Source organism: Apium graveolens, chromosome 8 (assembly GCF_009905375.1).
Source record: "Apium graveolens cultivar Ventura chromosome 8, ASM990537v1, whole genome shotgun sequence".
NCBI classification, from domain to species: Eukaryota; Viridiplantae; Streptophyta; class Magnoliopsida; order Apiales; family Apiaceae; genus Apium; species Apium graveolens.
The window spans coordinates 263,616,530-263,634,935 of record NC_133654.1 but is presented as its reverse complement, the minus strand read 5'-3'; the positions used below and the strand labels follow the sequence as shown (position 1 = coordinate 263,634,935).

Here is an 18,406-nt window from a genome sequence, read left to right as displayed (position 1 = left end):
ACAATTAACTTACTCAATTTAAAAAGATAAAAAATGAATAACTGAATTCAGAGTTACTTGCAATCATAATATAAAGTAATATAAAATTTACACTACTGTTAATATAAAAGTTGATTTTAATGAAAAATGTTAGTTTTTGAAATTTAATGTATGTATGTTTGGAAAAATGTTAGTTTTTTACACTATTCTTAACAAAATAAGATTAAGTTATATGTGTTTATGTTAGCATGTGAATTATCGTATGTTACATTTCTTAGGAAATTACGATGGTTTCAATTATTTATATGCTAAATATCTGATTTATGTACATGTATAATCATTATTAATATCTAGTGAGGCAATTGATTAGTTAAATAACATGTATTTATAATTATTCAAAAATTAAAATTATGTAATAAATAAATTACAATAATTTATATATGGTATTCACATTATCACTGACAAACAATCCATATCTGTTTTTTACACGATCGAGTATCAATCATGTAACATAAAAATAAATTATATATTGTAAGACTTATTATTGATGTTCATGATTTTTTTCAAGAATTTGAAGGGAAAAATTGTAATTATATTGTTATATAAACTATTTTTAAGTTTCTTTCATTACAACTCTAATATTTCTTCATATAAAAATTTGATAATATTGTATACTATTCTCCTAAAATTAAATATTTTTCAATTCGATAAAGTTTTATAAATATTAGTTGAACTGGTTAATTCCTTCAAATTATTGAACAATATTTTTTTTAAATAGTATAAAATGTATTGAATCAAATGCTACAATATAGTATAGATATAACTTTTATTTGAATGATTCAAAATATTAAAATAATTCAAAATATTTGAACAATATTATCTTGATCAATAAATATTGTTTATCTAAAAGAATTTTTTTTAAATGCTAGTTTTTTAAAGTGAAAAATGAAAAATAAATCGATTTAATATATCTTCGTAGTTTTAACAAATCTCGTGAGATCTCGTATCAAATTTTAAATATTTTAAAATCGGGACAAGTCCCAAAAAACTATTGCGCTACCAGTGAAGTTAGTAATTTTAATACAAATAATCAATTGACTTGATCCTATAAATACCTCAAACACATCAATTTATATTAATATAAAATATCAAAAAATTTCACATTATTGGTAAGATATTCTCGTCGAACTTGTAATTTAAATTTACTAAATGTAGAATGTGACAATATTTTTTGGCTAGTTATGTAGTCAAATTTCGAGTATTTTTTGAATAATGGGCCAAATTCTGATTTCAAATTCAAAATAAACAAAAATTCATTGACTCATTATAATTCGAATTTATCTAAATATTTAATACCAATCTAGATTATTTATATATAGGCGATTCTATTTTCAATATTTTTTTTAAATTATATATGTACATTTTAATTACTTTTTATAATAAACAATATGTTAAAAATATATGAGATATATTTTCAAACTAAAAAATAATGATAAATAAGATAATAATCCATTTATGTACTATGCCTAACTTTATATCTGGAATTCAGTTCTTTAAAATTAATTGTACAAATATTCAAGTAACTATCATTTTTTTTTGCTAAATTCAAGTAGCTATGTTTAAAGTTAAATAAAATATTCCTTTAGCACACTTACATATTATGTGTATGATAAAAAGCACATGTGATAATATGGTGTAGTATAACGGACAATGTGTTGCTGGCCTTCGAATTACTGCACTATATGAAGCAAAAAAAAGAAAGGTGCGGAAGGGGCGGTTGCTCTGAAACTAGATGTTAGTAAAGCGTATGACAGGGTAGACTGGGGATTCCTGATGCATCAAATGAAGCAGCTGGGTTTTGATGATAAATGGATTGCATGGATGCAACTGTGTGTCACAACAGTCTCTTATTCTGTGAATTTTAATTGCACTCGGGTAGGTCCCATTAACCCTTCAAGAGGGCTGCGTCAAGGTGACACGGTGACCCATTATCACCTTATTTGTTTCTTTTTTGTGTGGAAAGGTTGTCAAGAATGATACAGAAGTCAGCGAATGAAGGCAAAGTACAGGGCTGTAGGATTTGTACGCAAGCTCCTACAATAACACCTTTGTTATTTGCAGACGACAGCTTTCTTTTCTATCGATCAGAGATAGAGGAGGTCATGGAGGTTAAGGCGATTTTGCAGAATTATGAATTGCATTCTGGGCAAGCTATAAACTTACAGAAATCAGGTATATATTTTAACTCAAATGTTAGAGTGGATAAGCAAGAGGAAGTGAAGAATGTTCTGGGAGTGTATAACGATCTAAGCACTGGGAAGTACCTTGGTTTACCGTCCTTGATTGGGAGGTCGAAGAAAACAGCTTTCAATTTTTTAAAAGATCGTTTATGGAGTAAACTTCAGGGCTGGGCTGCTAAGAGCCTATCGAAGGCTGGTAAAGTTGTTCTTCTTCGAACAATAGCTCAAACCATTCCTTCATATGCAATGTCTTGCTTTTTACTCCTGAAGTCCTTATGTGCTGAACTTGAACGGATGATGAACAACTATTGGTGGAGATCACAAGGGACTAATAGGAAATGAATAAAGTGGGCTTCATGGACAAACATGAGTATGGCGAAGGAACTAGGTGGTCTTGCTTTTCGGGATTTGCAAGGCTTCAACTTGGCACTTTTTGGGAAATAATGTTGGAATTTGTTGTATAACCCGAACTCTTTGGTTGCAAGAGTGCTTAAGGTGAAGTACTACCCACAAACGACTTTATTTGAAGTTTCAAGAGGAGGGGGTGTAAGCTATGTTTGGTCTGGTCTGTGGCAGGCTAAAGAAGCCCTTAAGCAAGGGTATAGGTGGGTAGTGGGTGATGGGAGGACAATTAATGTGAGTAAGGATGCTTGGATTCGAGGAAAAGATGGTAATAGAGTAGATGATCAGTATTTAGCCTCAATTAATGACTTAAAGGTATGTTTCTTTAGCACACTTACATATTATGTGTATGATAAAAAGCACATGTGATAATATGGTGTAGTGGTATGAGGTTGTATAGAAGAATGAAGCAACTTGAGTTCGATTCCCACAAAATAAAACTTTTATATAAATATTAAAAATAAAGGTAGTTTAGTCTTTTCAATGAGACTTTTTAATCTCAAAATATTATCCCCTTGTTGTGCTATTATATATAGAAGAGATATCTGGATAAGAACTGAATAGCAAAAATAAAGAAAATGTGAAGAAGTTGTCTTCCACTAATCCAAGTATTTCACGATAGCGATGTTATTTAAAGTTGATATTGAGGTGTAGAATTCCCCTTTCAAAGGTGCATTTGAACCCCTTTTTTGCAGAACACTCCCATTCCTTGTTAAGTATCCTGAAAGCAATATCTTCATAAGGCGGCCCTGCATGAAATCTTATAATGCAGGTCTCTACACTGTCTCCATCTTTTTCTGTAGTATTGGTAGGAGCTTCTGTGTCGATAAGGCCAGGATATAATATGCTGAATTTGTATCCCTTCACATTCTTTGTGGGCGGGTTGTCATAGTCATAATGAGTATGATTGTATATGTTCCACTCATTTTCAGTCTGAACACGGTTGAAGCACTTGGGTTTTCTAGGGCGATATTTGTCCTGCCACCAGTACACATGTGATTCAGTGATTACTTCATCGTTGCTGTAAAATAATGAATCACCTTCCTCCATATCTCCCAAGGCATTCATATTGAAGTTATTTTCGTTAGACTTAACTCGCCTTGAAGCCAATGCTTCCTGGATCAGCCTTTGGTGCTCATCAAACGCGGCCACATATTTCGTTTGCAGGACAGAGTTGTCATCCTCAGGGTTAATGGCTTATTCAGTCTCACCCTCAGCATGCAATAAATCTGGAGAAAACCACAAACCTGTCTGTTCTGCCTCCTCAGACTCCGTTTGATCATTCTTTCCATCATAACCAGCATCTACCTCCTGACAACTTAAGCTTCTGCGATCCTTTTTGAAATTCTTGCATAAAATCCTTTCATGAATTTCTTTAAGACAGGCCTTTGCCTTGTAGATGTTAATTTTCGTCTCAATTTCAGATTGTATTGCTTCAAGTTCACTAAGGCTTTTTCCTTGCAGGAGATTCTTGACCTCTGCTTCAACCCTCGCGTTCAAACTCCTCTCTTCAGAAGGCTGCTCTCTGCACAATCTATCATCTTCTAAATCTTCTTTCTTCCTAGCCTCAGCTAGTTCCCACCCACAAACTACCAGAAGTTCCTCCCAATACCGTGTCGGTGTTTCCCTGTCCAAGTCCAAATGCATTACTATTTCCTTGCGAAGTTCATCCAAATCTTTTACTGACAAAGACTCAAAAGCCAAATACGGTTCATCCAAATGCATAGAAAGAATATCAATAGGCCTTATACGACCTTCACGTAGCCTAATCTCCGACCCAGCTTTGCATTGATCAAAATAATATTTCTTTTTTCTCTTTTCCCATTCTTGGAACTTAGCTTGTGCACGATCTTCGTCAATCAAAGACTCTGTCATATCATCATCAGTCATCTTCTTATCCCAGACAAATTTTCCTGCAAGTTCCGAATAATAAATTATCGGATTATTATGTGATTTCATCATGTTAGCAGCTTCACTAGCCTTTTTACATTGCTTGTTGATCGAGTGCTGATCGAGTGCTCCGTTATCTCATCATCACAACTAATCGGCCTATTCTTTCTCTTTCGTTTTCTTTCGTATTCGTTTTTCTTCGAACGTTCACTTCCCATTACAGAACAATTGCAGCGCAACGTAAGAAAGTTTGATCAAATTTACCCAGAAATATCTTGTTGGTCTGATTTGTAGAATTTGCTTGCCGCTCAAGTTTAAGACCATGAAACTTATATTTATAGACATTCATAAGTTTTCCTAGTTCTTTTCGTACTCATATTAGAATCTTGGACAAGGAGTGAGAGTGCTAACTTGAATAAACTAATGATTCGAACCCCTGCCAATTTTGACACATAATTATAAATATTATATATTATATTCTTTTTTCTTCCATATCATATCTAGCACCCTAGCACCCTACTTTCAAAAAACTTTCAATTTTATGTGATGTCAATTTTTGGCACCCAAGTTGACAATCCATGCCTACTCACTAGCACCTCAATGACATCTCGCAACGCCAATGGAGTATGTCAAGTCACATCATGACACATGGCGTTGTCACCCCACTTCCGTTAGAGTTGCTCTTAGTACTGAAAATTGCGTGAAGGTACTGGTATGCTTTGCTAGCTTTCATTACTATCCCAACGTGTTAGTGCGCAATATTGCTTGTCTAGAATGTAGTGGCACACCTGTGATCGATCGACCGGGGTCTAAATGGAGAATTCCCTAGTGACTGCTAGTAGCCACATGTGCAAGATTATGCAAGCTGAGACAATCTACCTGTCCTGGTGTGAGGCTTTATCTGGTTTGTGTATAAGAAAATGCATAGAACTTAAGTTAAAAAACAATGTTTATATGAATGACAATGGTCAATGGTTGTACAATGTGACCTGGCTGCATTTGATCATCCCTATCCAGATCTATTGGTAAAAACTCATCTCCGTCCCTAACAGTCTGACGCGATCACAACTCCTAAGTTTAAATGTGAGAATTTTAACATTGGTTGAATCAAGTGCAGATATTTCTGTAAAGAATAGCCCTTCTTCCTCTGCAACTTTAGCTCCTTCTTCCACACTAACATTCCTGATGTTGGCTCTTGAAAGGTTTTCAGCAAGTGAAACAACTTTTCAGGATCTCTGCCAAAGTGCCTGAGAAACTGCTCCAAGCTAAATGCCTTAAGAGGAATCAGTTCCCTGGAAATATACACCTGGCCTTGCCATTTTTTTCTAGTATCCGTTCTTGCATTTGTACCAGGATTTCATTTTGACATACTTATTCAAGATCTTTTACATTTAACAGGAGAGATTCCCGCAACACTTTGCAAGAAAAATTACTTGAGATTCTGGATTTGTCTATTAACAGCTTAAATGGTCCATTTCCTACCTGTTTGGGAGGTTTTAACATTAATCTCTCTATAATGGATCTTCATGGGAATCAATTTTAAGGTACAATATCATCAACCTTCATATATAGCTGTCAACTAAAGAGTTTTGACATGAACATCAATGGCTTTAAAGGGCCGATACCCCTAGCATTGGCCAGATGCAAGCGTTTAAAGATCCTTGATCTTGGAAACAACAAAATGATTGACACATTTCCTCCATAGATGGTTTCTCTCCCAGAGCTACAAATTCTTGTCTGGCGATCAAAAAGACTTCATGGTAAGTTAAGTGTTAGCAAGACAGAAATTACATTCCCCAAGTTGCGGATCATGGATCTCTCTCACAATCAACTTAGTGGCAACCTGCCAATTAATTTTTTCAACAATTTTAGATCTATGATTAATTCAACTACATTTCTAAATCTGAATGCATTAGGTTATGCAAAAAATGAAGGGTTTTTTTTCTTAATATACATCTGAGTTTTTGTATCAGAAACACTAATGTCATCCAAGAACAATTTTTTTACAATGTGGTTGGTTATTTGAACTGGGCATGGTGAATGCAACCATCAATAGAAAGCTACCATGTATAAAATATTTTTTTTTAACTTCATAGATTAACAACAGAATTCACAAAATCAACCACAAACAGACCTAAAATCAACCAGTGCCATTAAAGATTAGGAGGAAAAGCATTATACATAATCAGATTCTACATTTAACAGACTAAAAACCTTTTCACAAAAAGTATTAAATCAAAAACAGAATGCAGAGTTGCATAGGTAAAATAACAAAAAAGAAGTTGTCTTCCGCTCATCAAAGTATCACCGAGAGTCGCTTCTGAAGGAGTCCCATATTTAGAGATCATAATGCAATTGATGGATTAATTCATCTCAAAATTATCCCCGGTCTCCTCACCTTGCAGTAGCTCTGGAGAACACGAACCTGTCCCTTCTGCCTCATCAGCACAACTAAAGCTTCTGCAATCCTTGTTCAACTCCTCCCAAAAAAGCTTGGCATGAATTTCTTTAAGACAAGCCTTTACCTTGTACTTGTGAATGAGCTTTAGAATCGGTTCCCAATACTGCACGTCATTAGCACATTCAAAACACATCTGGAACATAATTTCAGACTGTACTACTTTAAGTTCACTGTAGCTCTTTCCTTGCAAGAGAGCCTTGACCTCTTCTACAATCGAGTGCAAACCCCTTCGATCATGGAGAAACTCTACAGTAGGTTGCTGTCCAAGAAGTACACTAGCCAAAAACACCATTCTTTCCTCATATTTTGCTTTCTTAATCATCATCTCTTCCCAACTCCTCACTTTCTCAACCTCCCTAAGTCTTTATATTTCCCTCCTCTTCTCTTCTATCACCGAACACATTACTTTAAAGTCGATCTCTCTTGTTCTTTCTCCCTGCTTCTCACTCTCTTTCTTCACCGAAACATAATCTTAAGTGGGAGATGAGAACTCGTACTCGCATTACATGACTTGATAATGTCCATATCATCTTGAGTAAACTTCATCTTCTTCATCTGTTGTTTCTCCCTTACGCATTGGTCCTTGTTAAAACTTTCATCATCATCACGCAACCAAAATTTACGTTTAGTCTCCATAACAGAACAAGTCTTAAGATATATGTTAACTACAGAATATTTCGAACATAATCTCTAAAATTATGTGAACACTTTGTTTTACGTTTTTTCAAGTAGGTATGGGTGTATATTTATAGGCATGGTATTGTATTATATCTTCAAATTCAAGTCGGTCTAGAATTGCTTGCGTTTATTCTAAACTCTTGTTACAGAGTGCGCACGTTTAGGGTAAACTAAATTGCATAGCTGGCATGCCTTTTATGCTTTAAAATTTTCTTGTGTAATAACTAATTTTGTGATAATATTTTAAAACGTGAATATAAATAGAACAATTTTTATAAACTTTACAATAATAAACAAAACTCGAGTTCGGCTCATTTTAGGTAAACTATATTCGGTTCGTTAATTAGCGGAACCCAGACTTGAACATGAAAATGTTATCTATACGTGAACGAGTTCAAACCCAACTTTACACTTGATGGACCGAATCGGCTATTTTTGTTCGGATAAACTCAACTTATTTCATTTAAATTGATATAAAATAAGATGTTTTATGAATATAAATATCAAGATACTCAATTTTTCAATCAAATACTTAAATTAGATTTCATTTTTACTTAAAATCATGGTTAGCGAATGATATATTATATATCACCTATATAGTTAATATATGAGATTTATTGTTATTTGGGACTCAAAGATGAAATTATCATAATTTTAGTAACATATTAAGATTCAATTTCTTCAAAAAAACAAAAATTAACTTGTTTGTCTTGCTAGAATAAATAATTTTTTTATATTTAGATTAAATAAGCATCAATTATGGAAAGTAATGAATATTGTAAAATATTAAATTCCTACAAATTAATTTTTGGTATTAAATGAACTAAATTATTTATAAAATTTAGTCATATTTAATTTTAAATTGTATGCTATATGATTTTTTAAAACAACGTGTTATGTTTATAGATTCAATATTAAAAATAAAAAATAATAGTGGATATAAAATTGAGTATGTTTAGGACTTGATATTAATGAAATAAAAGGAAAAATAAAAAGTGAATGTGATTTTTAGTGTGTAAAATTGTGAATAGCGTAAATCATTTTAAAATTTAGATTTGGTTGAGATAAAAACACGTGAATTACTAAGTGAATAACCGAATTCGTCTCGAATTCGGTTTGCGTTCGGTTCGACTCGAAATGTTCGTGAGCAAACTTGTATTCAGCTCTTTTATTTAACGAACCGATCTTAAATATCACTTTCATTCTACTAAAAAATACGGTTAAATTCATTTCAAGAAAAAGAGTATTCAAGTTAGGCTCGATCCGGAAAAAATTCGGATCGACTCTTGATCTACGACGTTTGTTTCGATAAAAGAGTATGTCGATAGACATATTTTTCTACCTGGTCGTGAATCTTGTGACAAGTATCCTATTTTACAATTGTTTCATTCCATAAAGTGACTATTTTTTAATTATAGAACCATGTAGGGTTCTATCCGGATATTTTAAATAATATGACATCTTTCCTATTTTAAATCTTCATTGATAATTTAATTTTGTCAAAAAAAAAATTTAAATGATTTTTGCCCTTTCAATTTTTTTAGACAAAATTGCACTATTCATACCTCAGTTATTTTGTTTTTGCACTTTAGTGGCTCAAACAAAAAACATGTCAATTAATTGGCTAAAATAATCTTTTTAAACCAATTAAAGGGCTCGTGGGTACAGGACTCAAACGGAGTTAACGCCGTGAGGGTATTTGTGTCCTTACATTATTCTAACGTCTCTATTTTCCTTTATTTAACTGAACCACACACCCACCCCCTTCTTCCTTATGACCTAAACACTTTTTCTTTAATTACAGTTCAATACATCTCTGTTTTTAACATGAATCAACAATGCCTTTGTAATAATTGGATTGTGCAGAAGACCTCGTAGTGGCCCTAGCAGCTTTCCATAGTAAATGCCTCTAAGTAAGGCCTTTATACTTCTTATGCATGTTTTGGAACAAGTGCATTACAGAAAACCTATTGAGGTACAATGGCTTCTAATGCATTTATTAAGCCCTACAACAAATGCATATAAAACAGTCATGAATGTAGGAAATAATGTAATAATAAAACAGTCATGCAATAATGTAGTACATTATACCTTTTATCTGTCAGATATAAAAGTCCATTCCTTATCCACAAGAATTTGCAGGTCCTGGCATAGAAACTGTAGGAACCAAGTCCATGAATCAGATGTCTCACTCTCAACAATTGCCCATGCAACTGGATACATACCATCATTTGGATCCACACCAACAGCTGACAAAAGAATTCCACCAAAGGGTCCTTTCAGGTGGCATCCATCAAGTCCAACAATTTTTCTGCTGTGGTTTTTGAAAGCCTTTTATAGTGGTCCTAAACACAAGTAAAACCTTAAGAATCTGCCACTAATTTGATCAGGTTCAGGATTTTCTGTTAAAATCTTAACAGTGCTCTCAGGAAGGACCTTTTTCAATTCATGACCATACTTCCAAAGGTCTGCATACTGTTCTTCATGTGTGTCATTTATCTTCTTCAAAGCCCTCACCTTTGCTCTGTAAACTGCATGTTTACTTACATGACACTTCAAATCATTCACAATTTTTTTATAGAATGCATTAATTGGCCAACTAGGATTCATTCTAATCTCTGTTTCATAGTAATCAGCTAGCCACTTGGAGTTTATTTGCTTCTGATAGAAGGTTGGCATACAACTGTGCTTCCTCAAATAAGTCTTTATCTGATAAGTTGCAGAGCCTTTATACAGTGGAGATGCATATATCTTCCATTGGCATGGAGGCTCACACACATACTGTACCTTCTTGCCAAAATTTCTGTAGTTCATTATGGGTCTCCTATCAAGAATTGCCTGTTTTTTAACTACATCTCTAAAAATTCTTGAACTTCTGAAACACATTCCCAGTTGGAAGACATGATTGATCATGTCTGCATCCTCATTAAAAATATAATAGTTAGTTTCATCCTCTTCTGTGTTGTTGGCTGCCATTCTCTCCTCATCAGAACCAGCATATATACTGGAATGATCACTCTCATTCCCCATCTCAGTATCAACATCAAATCTCCTTGTACTATTCTCTTCCTCATCAATGTTTGTATCAAACAATAGGTCATCATCACTCTCATCCTTATTTGAATGGTCAGAGTGGAAGCTCTCTTCACTAACATCACTCCCATCACCATCACCCTCATATTCCTCATCAGAACCCTCAGAACTCTCATCTTCTTCATTCAGTTCAGAGGTAAAAGCTTCTCTAAATTCTTCCTCACCTCTAATTACAACATCCTCAAACTATGTACTGTCATAGTAGTTTTCATCAAATATGGATACATCAAACATTCCTATATTTTCATCAGTCTGAACCTCTATGTTTTTTTCAATTTGAGAGGTAGAAATAGCGGGTGACTTTTGCAAAAACCTCTATATACCTATCTAATTCAAGGCTCCTATTTACTAGCAGTTCACACATGACCACTATATCATCATCACTCTCCAACTCAAAACACCCTAACTCCATTGCAGTATTGGGCAACCTATACCAAAAGGTATGAAATCCTCCAAACTCATCTACTTCTTTCAGCATGGAAGTTAATTCTATAAGACTCATTTGATCAGCATTACAGTGGTCAATATAATCCACAACGCCCATTTACATAATTCTTAGGATTATATTGCATCTCTCCACCATGTACCAATTTAATCGTAAAGTAATCGTCATCTGCAATTTTATCAAAATTCCTCTAAATTCAACATTAGAGTAAATTGCAAGTACAGAGCAGAAACAAAGCAACATCATTCCAATCAACAAATGGATTTTAAACCTAATTGTAAACACCCTAACTTTCAAGTAACAAAGCATTATTTAGACATAACATAAGTAGTTCGATTGAAAGGGAAATACTATAAATTAACATGCATGTAAACAATAACAACATCTTTCACATTATCCCCAAAATTAAACAGAGCGATGTAAATACAAGTTTAGGCAAAGATGTACCTATATAAACGGGGCTTTCTCCGGGTTTATAAGCATATGCATCTTCCTTCAGCCTTCGATACCAATCCATTGATCTTACTCCTCACTTGAATTTTGGTAAGGTTGTACATTACGATTATAATTTTGGAGGGAATTGGAGATGAAGGAAGAAAAATGATAAAAAAATATTGTAATAGAAGATAATTTACTTAAACACCCTTTTCCACACTGTACTTTCTAAAAGTAACCCAAACGGCGTTAGTTTAATTAGATGAAAGTTGCCACGGGCCCTTTAATGGGTTTAAAAAGATTTTTTTAGCCAAACAATTGGCATGTATTTTGTTCGAGCCACTAAACTGCAAAAACAAAATAACTGAGGTATGAATAGTGCAATTTTGTCTAAAATAAATTACCACTTTTCATAATTTGAAATAACTTCTATATTTTCATTATTATAATCAAAACATAGAATAATTTAGTTGATTGGTTAACACCTTCCATAAAAATAAATTACAACTTTTCATAATTCGAAATAACTTCTATATTTTCATTTTATATTTATAAAAAAATAAAAGAAAACAGGACTCCTAGAGTTAATAGTCTCCACCCGCGCACAACTCATAAACTCTATATACCCTGCACATCTGCACTTAACATAATTAAATATTGAACTTAGATTATGGAATCGCAAAAACTACTTATATATGCATTGAACTAAAATAGATATTAAAAAGATTATAATTATTATCAAATCAGATGTATCGACAAAAAAATATCTACTTAAATTTAATTAATAAGAGATATTATTATTATCATTTATAATGACCCCCACTTTAAAAGCTTACAAATTATAAAAACAAACCAAAAAATTATAAAAAATTCTTTCTTTAAAAAGTAAAATTAAAGATAAAATAAAACAATTGACAAGTTCCAAAAATTAAGAATAATATTTAATATAAAAAAATATCTTTTAAATAAAAAAGCTAACTAACCCGTGCGGGTTATACACTAGTATATATACAAGCCCTCTCTCTCTCACTCTCACTCTCTTTCACTCTCTACCCTTTGCGATTTTAGGGTTTCTATTCAGGTTAGTGTTCTTTTATCGTTGGATCATTAAACGATGTATGTGTTATATATACATATATGAATTTGTGTTGTAACATCTCTGCCCTTATGTTGATGAAACTTAATTAATGTCTTGTTATATGCTATCTATCTGTAATTCTTACTCTATAATTTCTCGCAGATTTATATTTTCTTTGGTGGAGTTTGTTTGGTCGGGTATAAATGATTTACTCATATTTTAGGGTTTTTTTCGTGTTAATATGGTGTATTTGTTTGTGATATTTGTGTAGTTTCGTACTTTTAAATATAACTATATGGTATGTTCTTAGTGTTTCTCATCTCTAGTTTCGATGGAGTTTTTTTGTCGGGTGTAAACTATTACTTAACCAGCAATCTTTATCGTCTCTAATTCCACTTTTTGTTGAAAGCAGCACATTTAATTGAAAATGTCAACGAGGATTCTGGTGCAGTCTGATTTTAATCTACGACGAATTTGTGGTGATAAATTTTTTGAGCATGTGGAGTTTCACATTGTGGATCTAGAGGAGGATGAAGTTCATCTCAATATCTCACCTCCTCTGTTTGCTTGTTCTGGACTTCATACATTGTTGAGTTTGGGTGAGTTGGTCTATATGTTTGGCGGCTGTGAAACTTCAAAAGAGATCACTGATATTGATTCGTGTGTATCCGAAAACCCCACGGATACCTTTTACACAGGCTCAGCTCTGCTGCGATTAACCAATAACCACAAAGGGGAGTGGTGCAAAAATCCAAAGCCAATTTTTGGACCCCTTTTTGCCAGTGCTACTTGCCTTGGTGGAAAGATCTACAACATGGGATTCGGGCACCTTAGTCCGCAGCTGTTTGATCCCACCACTGATTTGTGGGAGGAAATCACTTTACCTTCTGAATTACAAGGTTGCACCATGTCTCTGATTGTGCTCCCAGACCCTTCTAACGATCGTATCATCCTTCACTTGGAAAAGGGCTCCCTTCCTTCACCATCCATCTGTGCTTACTATCCTAACTCTGATGAATGGAAACTTATTGTTTCTGATTTTGAGGGCTGCGCCTGGGATCCAGTCTCTGCAGTTGCTGACGACGTGGTCTACTTTAATTATGAAAAATGCCACACTCTCGTTGCTGCTTATGATTTGAAAAACCTCAAGTGGTTGGACGTGCATGTGTCACATACTGTTGTTAATGGTTGTTACATAATTCGTGAAAACTATAAAAAATTGATGTACTTGGGTGACAACTCCTTTTGCTTGGCCGCTCCCTCCAATCTATCCTCATCCATTCTATGTGCTGAAAGGTGCCTTATTTTTTTCGTCAAGTTTAGAGTTGAGCGGAGAGATTCAGTCATTAATGTCGTTCCCCTGTTGGCTCGCAACTTTATCTTTCCACGCACTTCTTACGTGTGTAACATGGTCGCTCTTCCGTAGGTACTTCCTTAGCTATTTTGTATTTGCAATTCTATGATATGAATTCTAGCAGCTTGGTTAAATTCATGCTGTTGGTATCTTACTTTCTTTTCATAAGTATATTAAACAATATCAAATCGTAAATAGGCCATCTAAAGACCAACATGGCAAACCAACGAGAAAAATTAGAACATCCTAACACTATAAATCAAGTGATCTTAAAATTAATATACTCTCTCTGTAAAAATCACAATTTAGCCTATTATGAACTCTGAAATTCATGATTCACTGCTATCAAAGAAAGCAAGTTTCACAATATTCTTTACATAAATCCTAGGAAGAGTTCGCTACTCCTATCTGGCCTGTTACTATCACCAGTTTCGTCACTATATCAAATATTTCCCTTTTAAATCGTAACAGGTATCAAACTGATGATATTTAGAACTTGGTGTCCCTTTCTTGCTTTGGGGCTTCTTCTTTTAAGTTGAGTTGTTGCAATGAATCTTGTCAGGATTTTTTATTTGTTTTTATTCTGATAAATTTTATACGTGAGTAGGGAGACAAGAGGGTATTTTTCTAGATTCACAGGTTTGGAAGTGTCACAGTTTAGGATCTCTATGATCAAATTGAATTGCTTTTTGCTATTGTACAAATGATTTACTGCTGGCATCATTTGTTTGCTCCCGGTAGATTATCTGAACTCCTTAACTAGGGTAGAAGATCACTAGCAATGTTTTAAGTGTTATTTCCCTGCAAAACATGAAAGTATAAGTGTTTTGCAACATTATAACAAGGTGTCGATGTGATTCTAGACGATGAATGTGTCCAATATGATTCAATTTTTTTTTGTCTAGGTGAGAATAAATATCGAAACTCAGACCATGTTCAATGCATTTGATCTGTTTATCGAGCATGATAAAATTATGTAGATCATAAATATTATTTGTTACCTATAGTTTTAGTGTGACATATTACGCTTCTACTTTGAAGTAGCGATTTTGCAAGGTTTTGAAATGAGATCTTTTGCAGCCTGCTCAATGCTCATAGTGGTGATGATATGAAATCATGTTGAAGTTTCCGTTTAGATTTGTAATTTATGAAACTGTATTAATTTGATTGATATATCCATGATGAAAAAAGAGGAGCAAATTGTCCTTTCCCTGGTAGAAATTACCTTTATAATGATTTCTTTCATTTACCATTACAATTCATTTATTTATATTCTAATCTCTGCTGTAGAGAAAGCAAGGGTCACAGAGAGGATGCAGATGAGTAATCTGGATGCAGCACTGGCTTCTCATCCTTGCTATTTTCAGACAGATTTCGAGTTTTTTACTTACAGCTGGAAGTGTTATGTAATAACAACTTAGCTTGTGCGCCATAATTACAATCAAATTCTGTTGAAATTTGCATATTATGTGCTTGTTTGGAAAATGTTAAAATAAGTGATTTACGATTTAAATTGAATAAGTGATTGGTAAGTGATAAGTTGATAAATACTTATAAGTTATAGAAGTGTTTGGATAATTTAACTTATAAATCAGACTTTTTTTTATTTAAATGAATTAAAATAATTAATTTTTAAATATTATTATCTTAATTCTTATATTTTAAGTTAGATTAACATTTAAAAAAATATATTTTAAAACTAAAATTGATAAAAAAAAGATAAAAAATCATAAATAAGTTAAGAAAAAATACGTTATTACTAATATTCAATTTATCAGTTTATAAGTTTAAATTTAACTTATAATTTGAGTTGATAAATATTTATCAATAAATTTTCACGAGCTTATAAGTGAATAAGTTGACTTAATAGAATTGCCAAACAGGCCTATAAAGCTGAATTTTATGTGTTTCACCTGATATTTTTTATTCGCAATCCTTTGTTTTAAGCTTTTGGAAAAGAAAAGTAAAGCTATTTGGGGTTTGGACTTTCTACATTTCATTATGGAGAACTTTTCCCCAGGACTCTCTACATTTCACTATGGAGAACTTTTCCCCAAGTCCGGCCTTGAAGTCCATACGTTTTCTAATTTTTTAGTGATCTGGATACAATTATCATACAACACTAAGTCGATACCTATATGATATTAAATATACCACTATATTGGCAAACTAACACGCTGAATTATTGAAAAATGATTAAAAATTGTCAATTAAGTTGAACTCAACTCTCTTCGAGCATATGCACCCCTGGCGGACATCGATTCATCAATTGAACCGATGGAGAATCGATGGAGTTGGTTACTATTCACACTAAATTCACTTTTTTCTTTATTTTTATACAATCATATAACTTCATCAATTACTATTCATCAAATAAATAATAACATTATATATCATAAATTTAATTTCATCTCTATTATTTAATGGTTCCACAAATAATATCTGATAATAGATTATTGGATAACTTTAGATTTTTGATAAAATTGTGGATAAATTTAAATTTTTTGATTAGATTTTCGTTAAATTACATTCTGACACGTGTCTTTATATAATTTTGTAGATAGAAAAACTATCCATAAATAATATCATGATCTTCTGATTATATATCTCCAAATCATTACATTTTCTTGTCAAAATGAATGCATTGAAAAAATTGTTGAGTCAGAGGCAACAACATAGTCAACAAGAGTCTGAAATCATGAATACCATGGTTGCCGAATCGGCAATGGTGATGGACTTCATCGACACTTCAGATGAACCACAAGGACGCGGCTCATGACCCAGTAAATCTTCCAATCATAATAGACAAACGCTGTCGAGAGGGAAAAATCTCAAGGAAGATTACTTCCTTAATCGTCCAATATTCAGTGAAGACGAATTTCGTCGGCGGTATAGAATGTGCTCTCATATTTTTAATCGCATCATGACAACCCTTTGCACTCAAGATTCCTACTGGCATCGAAAAGCAAATGCAATTGGATTATTGGGGTTGCTACCCCAACAAAAAATGACTACTGCATTACAAATGCTAGTTTACGGTGCCGCAGCTGATCAATGTGCCGAAATATGTAGAATGGGAGAATCAATTACACTTGAGTGCATGAAAAAGTTGTGTCAGCAAATGGAAGGACTCTTTGGTGAAGAATATATTCGTGCTCCAACACATGCAGATTTAAGAAGGTTTCTAACAAGGGGCATACAAAGAGGATTTTCAGGTATGATTGGAAGTATCGATTGTATGTACCGGGAGTGGAAGAATTGTACAAGCGGGTGGGGAGGGGCTTATAGTGGCCGAAAAGGACAACCTACTATCATTCTAGAGGTCATCGCTTCCTATAACACTTGGATGTGGCACGCTTTTTTCGGTGTACCTGGAGCTCAAAATGATATTAATATTCTAGGCCAGTCTCCATTATTTGATAAAGTCATCGCAGGAAATAGCCCAACAGTGGTGTTTCACGTTAATGGAAAAAGATACAACAATGTTTATTATCTTGCTGAAGGAATTTATCCTAGGTATTCAACATTTGTAAAAACCATATCAAATCCCACCACACAATCACAAAAATTGTTTGCTAGGAAACAAGAAGCATATCGCAAAGATGTAGAGAGATATTTTGGTATCTTGCAATCTCGATGGGCAATTCTTCGCCACGGTGCTCAAATGCATAGGCGCTCAATAATTAGAGGTATCATGATGACTTGCATCATATTGCATAACATAATAGTTGAGGATAAATTTGTGGAAGATGAATTTGTAGAGTTGGTAGAAGAAGATCTAATGAATTCAGTAGCATCACAGGTTTATGATGGACGAGTAGATTGTAATGGGAATCGAATTCCTTTTTGTTGTGCAAGACATGACTGCATCATAACAAGACTTAGTCAAATTGACAACCCTAAGAATTTCAGTTGTATTGTAATCTTAGTTTGTATTTTGTATTGTATTTCTTAAGTCTGTAAAATGTAAAAGGGTAGACTGAAGTCTTTTTTTGTAAACAGTATCAAGCCTAAGAATTCTATCTGGAAGAAGATCTAATAGATCATGCCCTGGAAGAATTGTGAAGAAGTTTGGAGTTGAATAAGTCTGTTTTGGGAAAAATATTCTAAGTCAAGAACTCTACAAGTAACGGACTGAGAGATATAGAGAAGTCATTTGAGAACTCCAGAAGTACTAATCGAGAAGTCAGAATTTGCCGATAAGGGACTATATGAGATATCGACAAGGTAAAACCATTAGAGAACTCAAAGACCTCGAACAGTCAAATGGCATTAGAGAACTCAGAGACCTCGAACAGTTAAACAACATTCGAGAAATCAGAGACTTCGAATGATTAAAAAGTATTCGAGA

At 33.5% G+C, this 18,406-nt stretch overlaps 2 protein-coding genes and 1 pseudogene across 3 annotated transcripts; 2 read left to right on the top strand and 1 right to left on the bottom strand.

Annotated features, from left to right (window-relative positions):
* The first annotated feature begins 2,012 nt into the window (after positions 1 to 2,012).
* LOC141680878 (uncharacterized) lies at positions 2,013 to 2,561 on the top strand. Its single transcript, XM_074486975.1, has one exon. The coding sequence runs from the start codon at positions 2,013 to 2,015 to the stop codon at positions 2,559 to 2,561; it is 549 nt and encodes a 182-aa protein (XP_074343076.1).
* A 567-nt stretch (positions 2,562 to 3,128) lies between these two features.
* LOC141680877 (splicing factor Cactin-like) lies at positions 3,129 to 7,375 on the bottom strand (annotated as a pseudogene).
* Positions 7,376 to 12,610: 5,235 nt separating this feature from the next.
* On the top strand, positions 12,611 to 15,569 carry LOC141678059 (uncharacterized). Of its 2 annotated transcripts, none has more exons than XM_074484252.1 (3): positions 12,611 to 12,704; positions 13,114 to 14,123; positions 15,346 to 15,569. In XM_074484252.1, exons 2-3 carry the CDS (start codon positions 13,129 to 13,131, stop codon positions 15,380 to 15,382), a joined length of 1,032 nt encoding a protein of 343 aa, XP_074340353.1. In that variant the 5' UTR covers positions 12,611 to 12,704; positions 13,114 to 13,128; the 3' UTR covers positions 15,383 to 15,569. The 2 variants fall into 2 exon arrangements, with proteins under 2 accessions (XP_074340353.1, XP_074340354.1); XM_074484253.1 differs by having other exon boundaries at positions 13,114 to 14,127; positions 15,346 to 15,564.
* Positions 15,570 to 18,406: the final 2,837 nt, after the last annotated feature.

What these genes read in the sequence shown, in the direction of transcription:
- LOC141680878 (XM_074486975.1), top strand. Translation starts at nt 2,013, where the DNA reads ATGATACAGAAGTCAGCGAATGAAGGCAAAGTACAGGGCTGTAGGATT.
- LOC141678059 (XM_074484252.1), top strand. Translation starts at nt 13,129, where the DNA reads ATGTCAACGAGGATTCTGGTGCAGTCTGATTTTAATCTACGACGAATT. An exon ending in TGTAACATGGTCGCTCTTCC is followed by an intron (nt 14,124 to 15,345) that starts GTAGGTACTTCC and finishes TCTCTGCTGTAG; the next exon opens with AGAAAGCAAGGGTCACAGAG.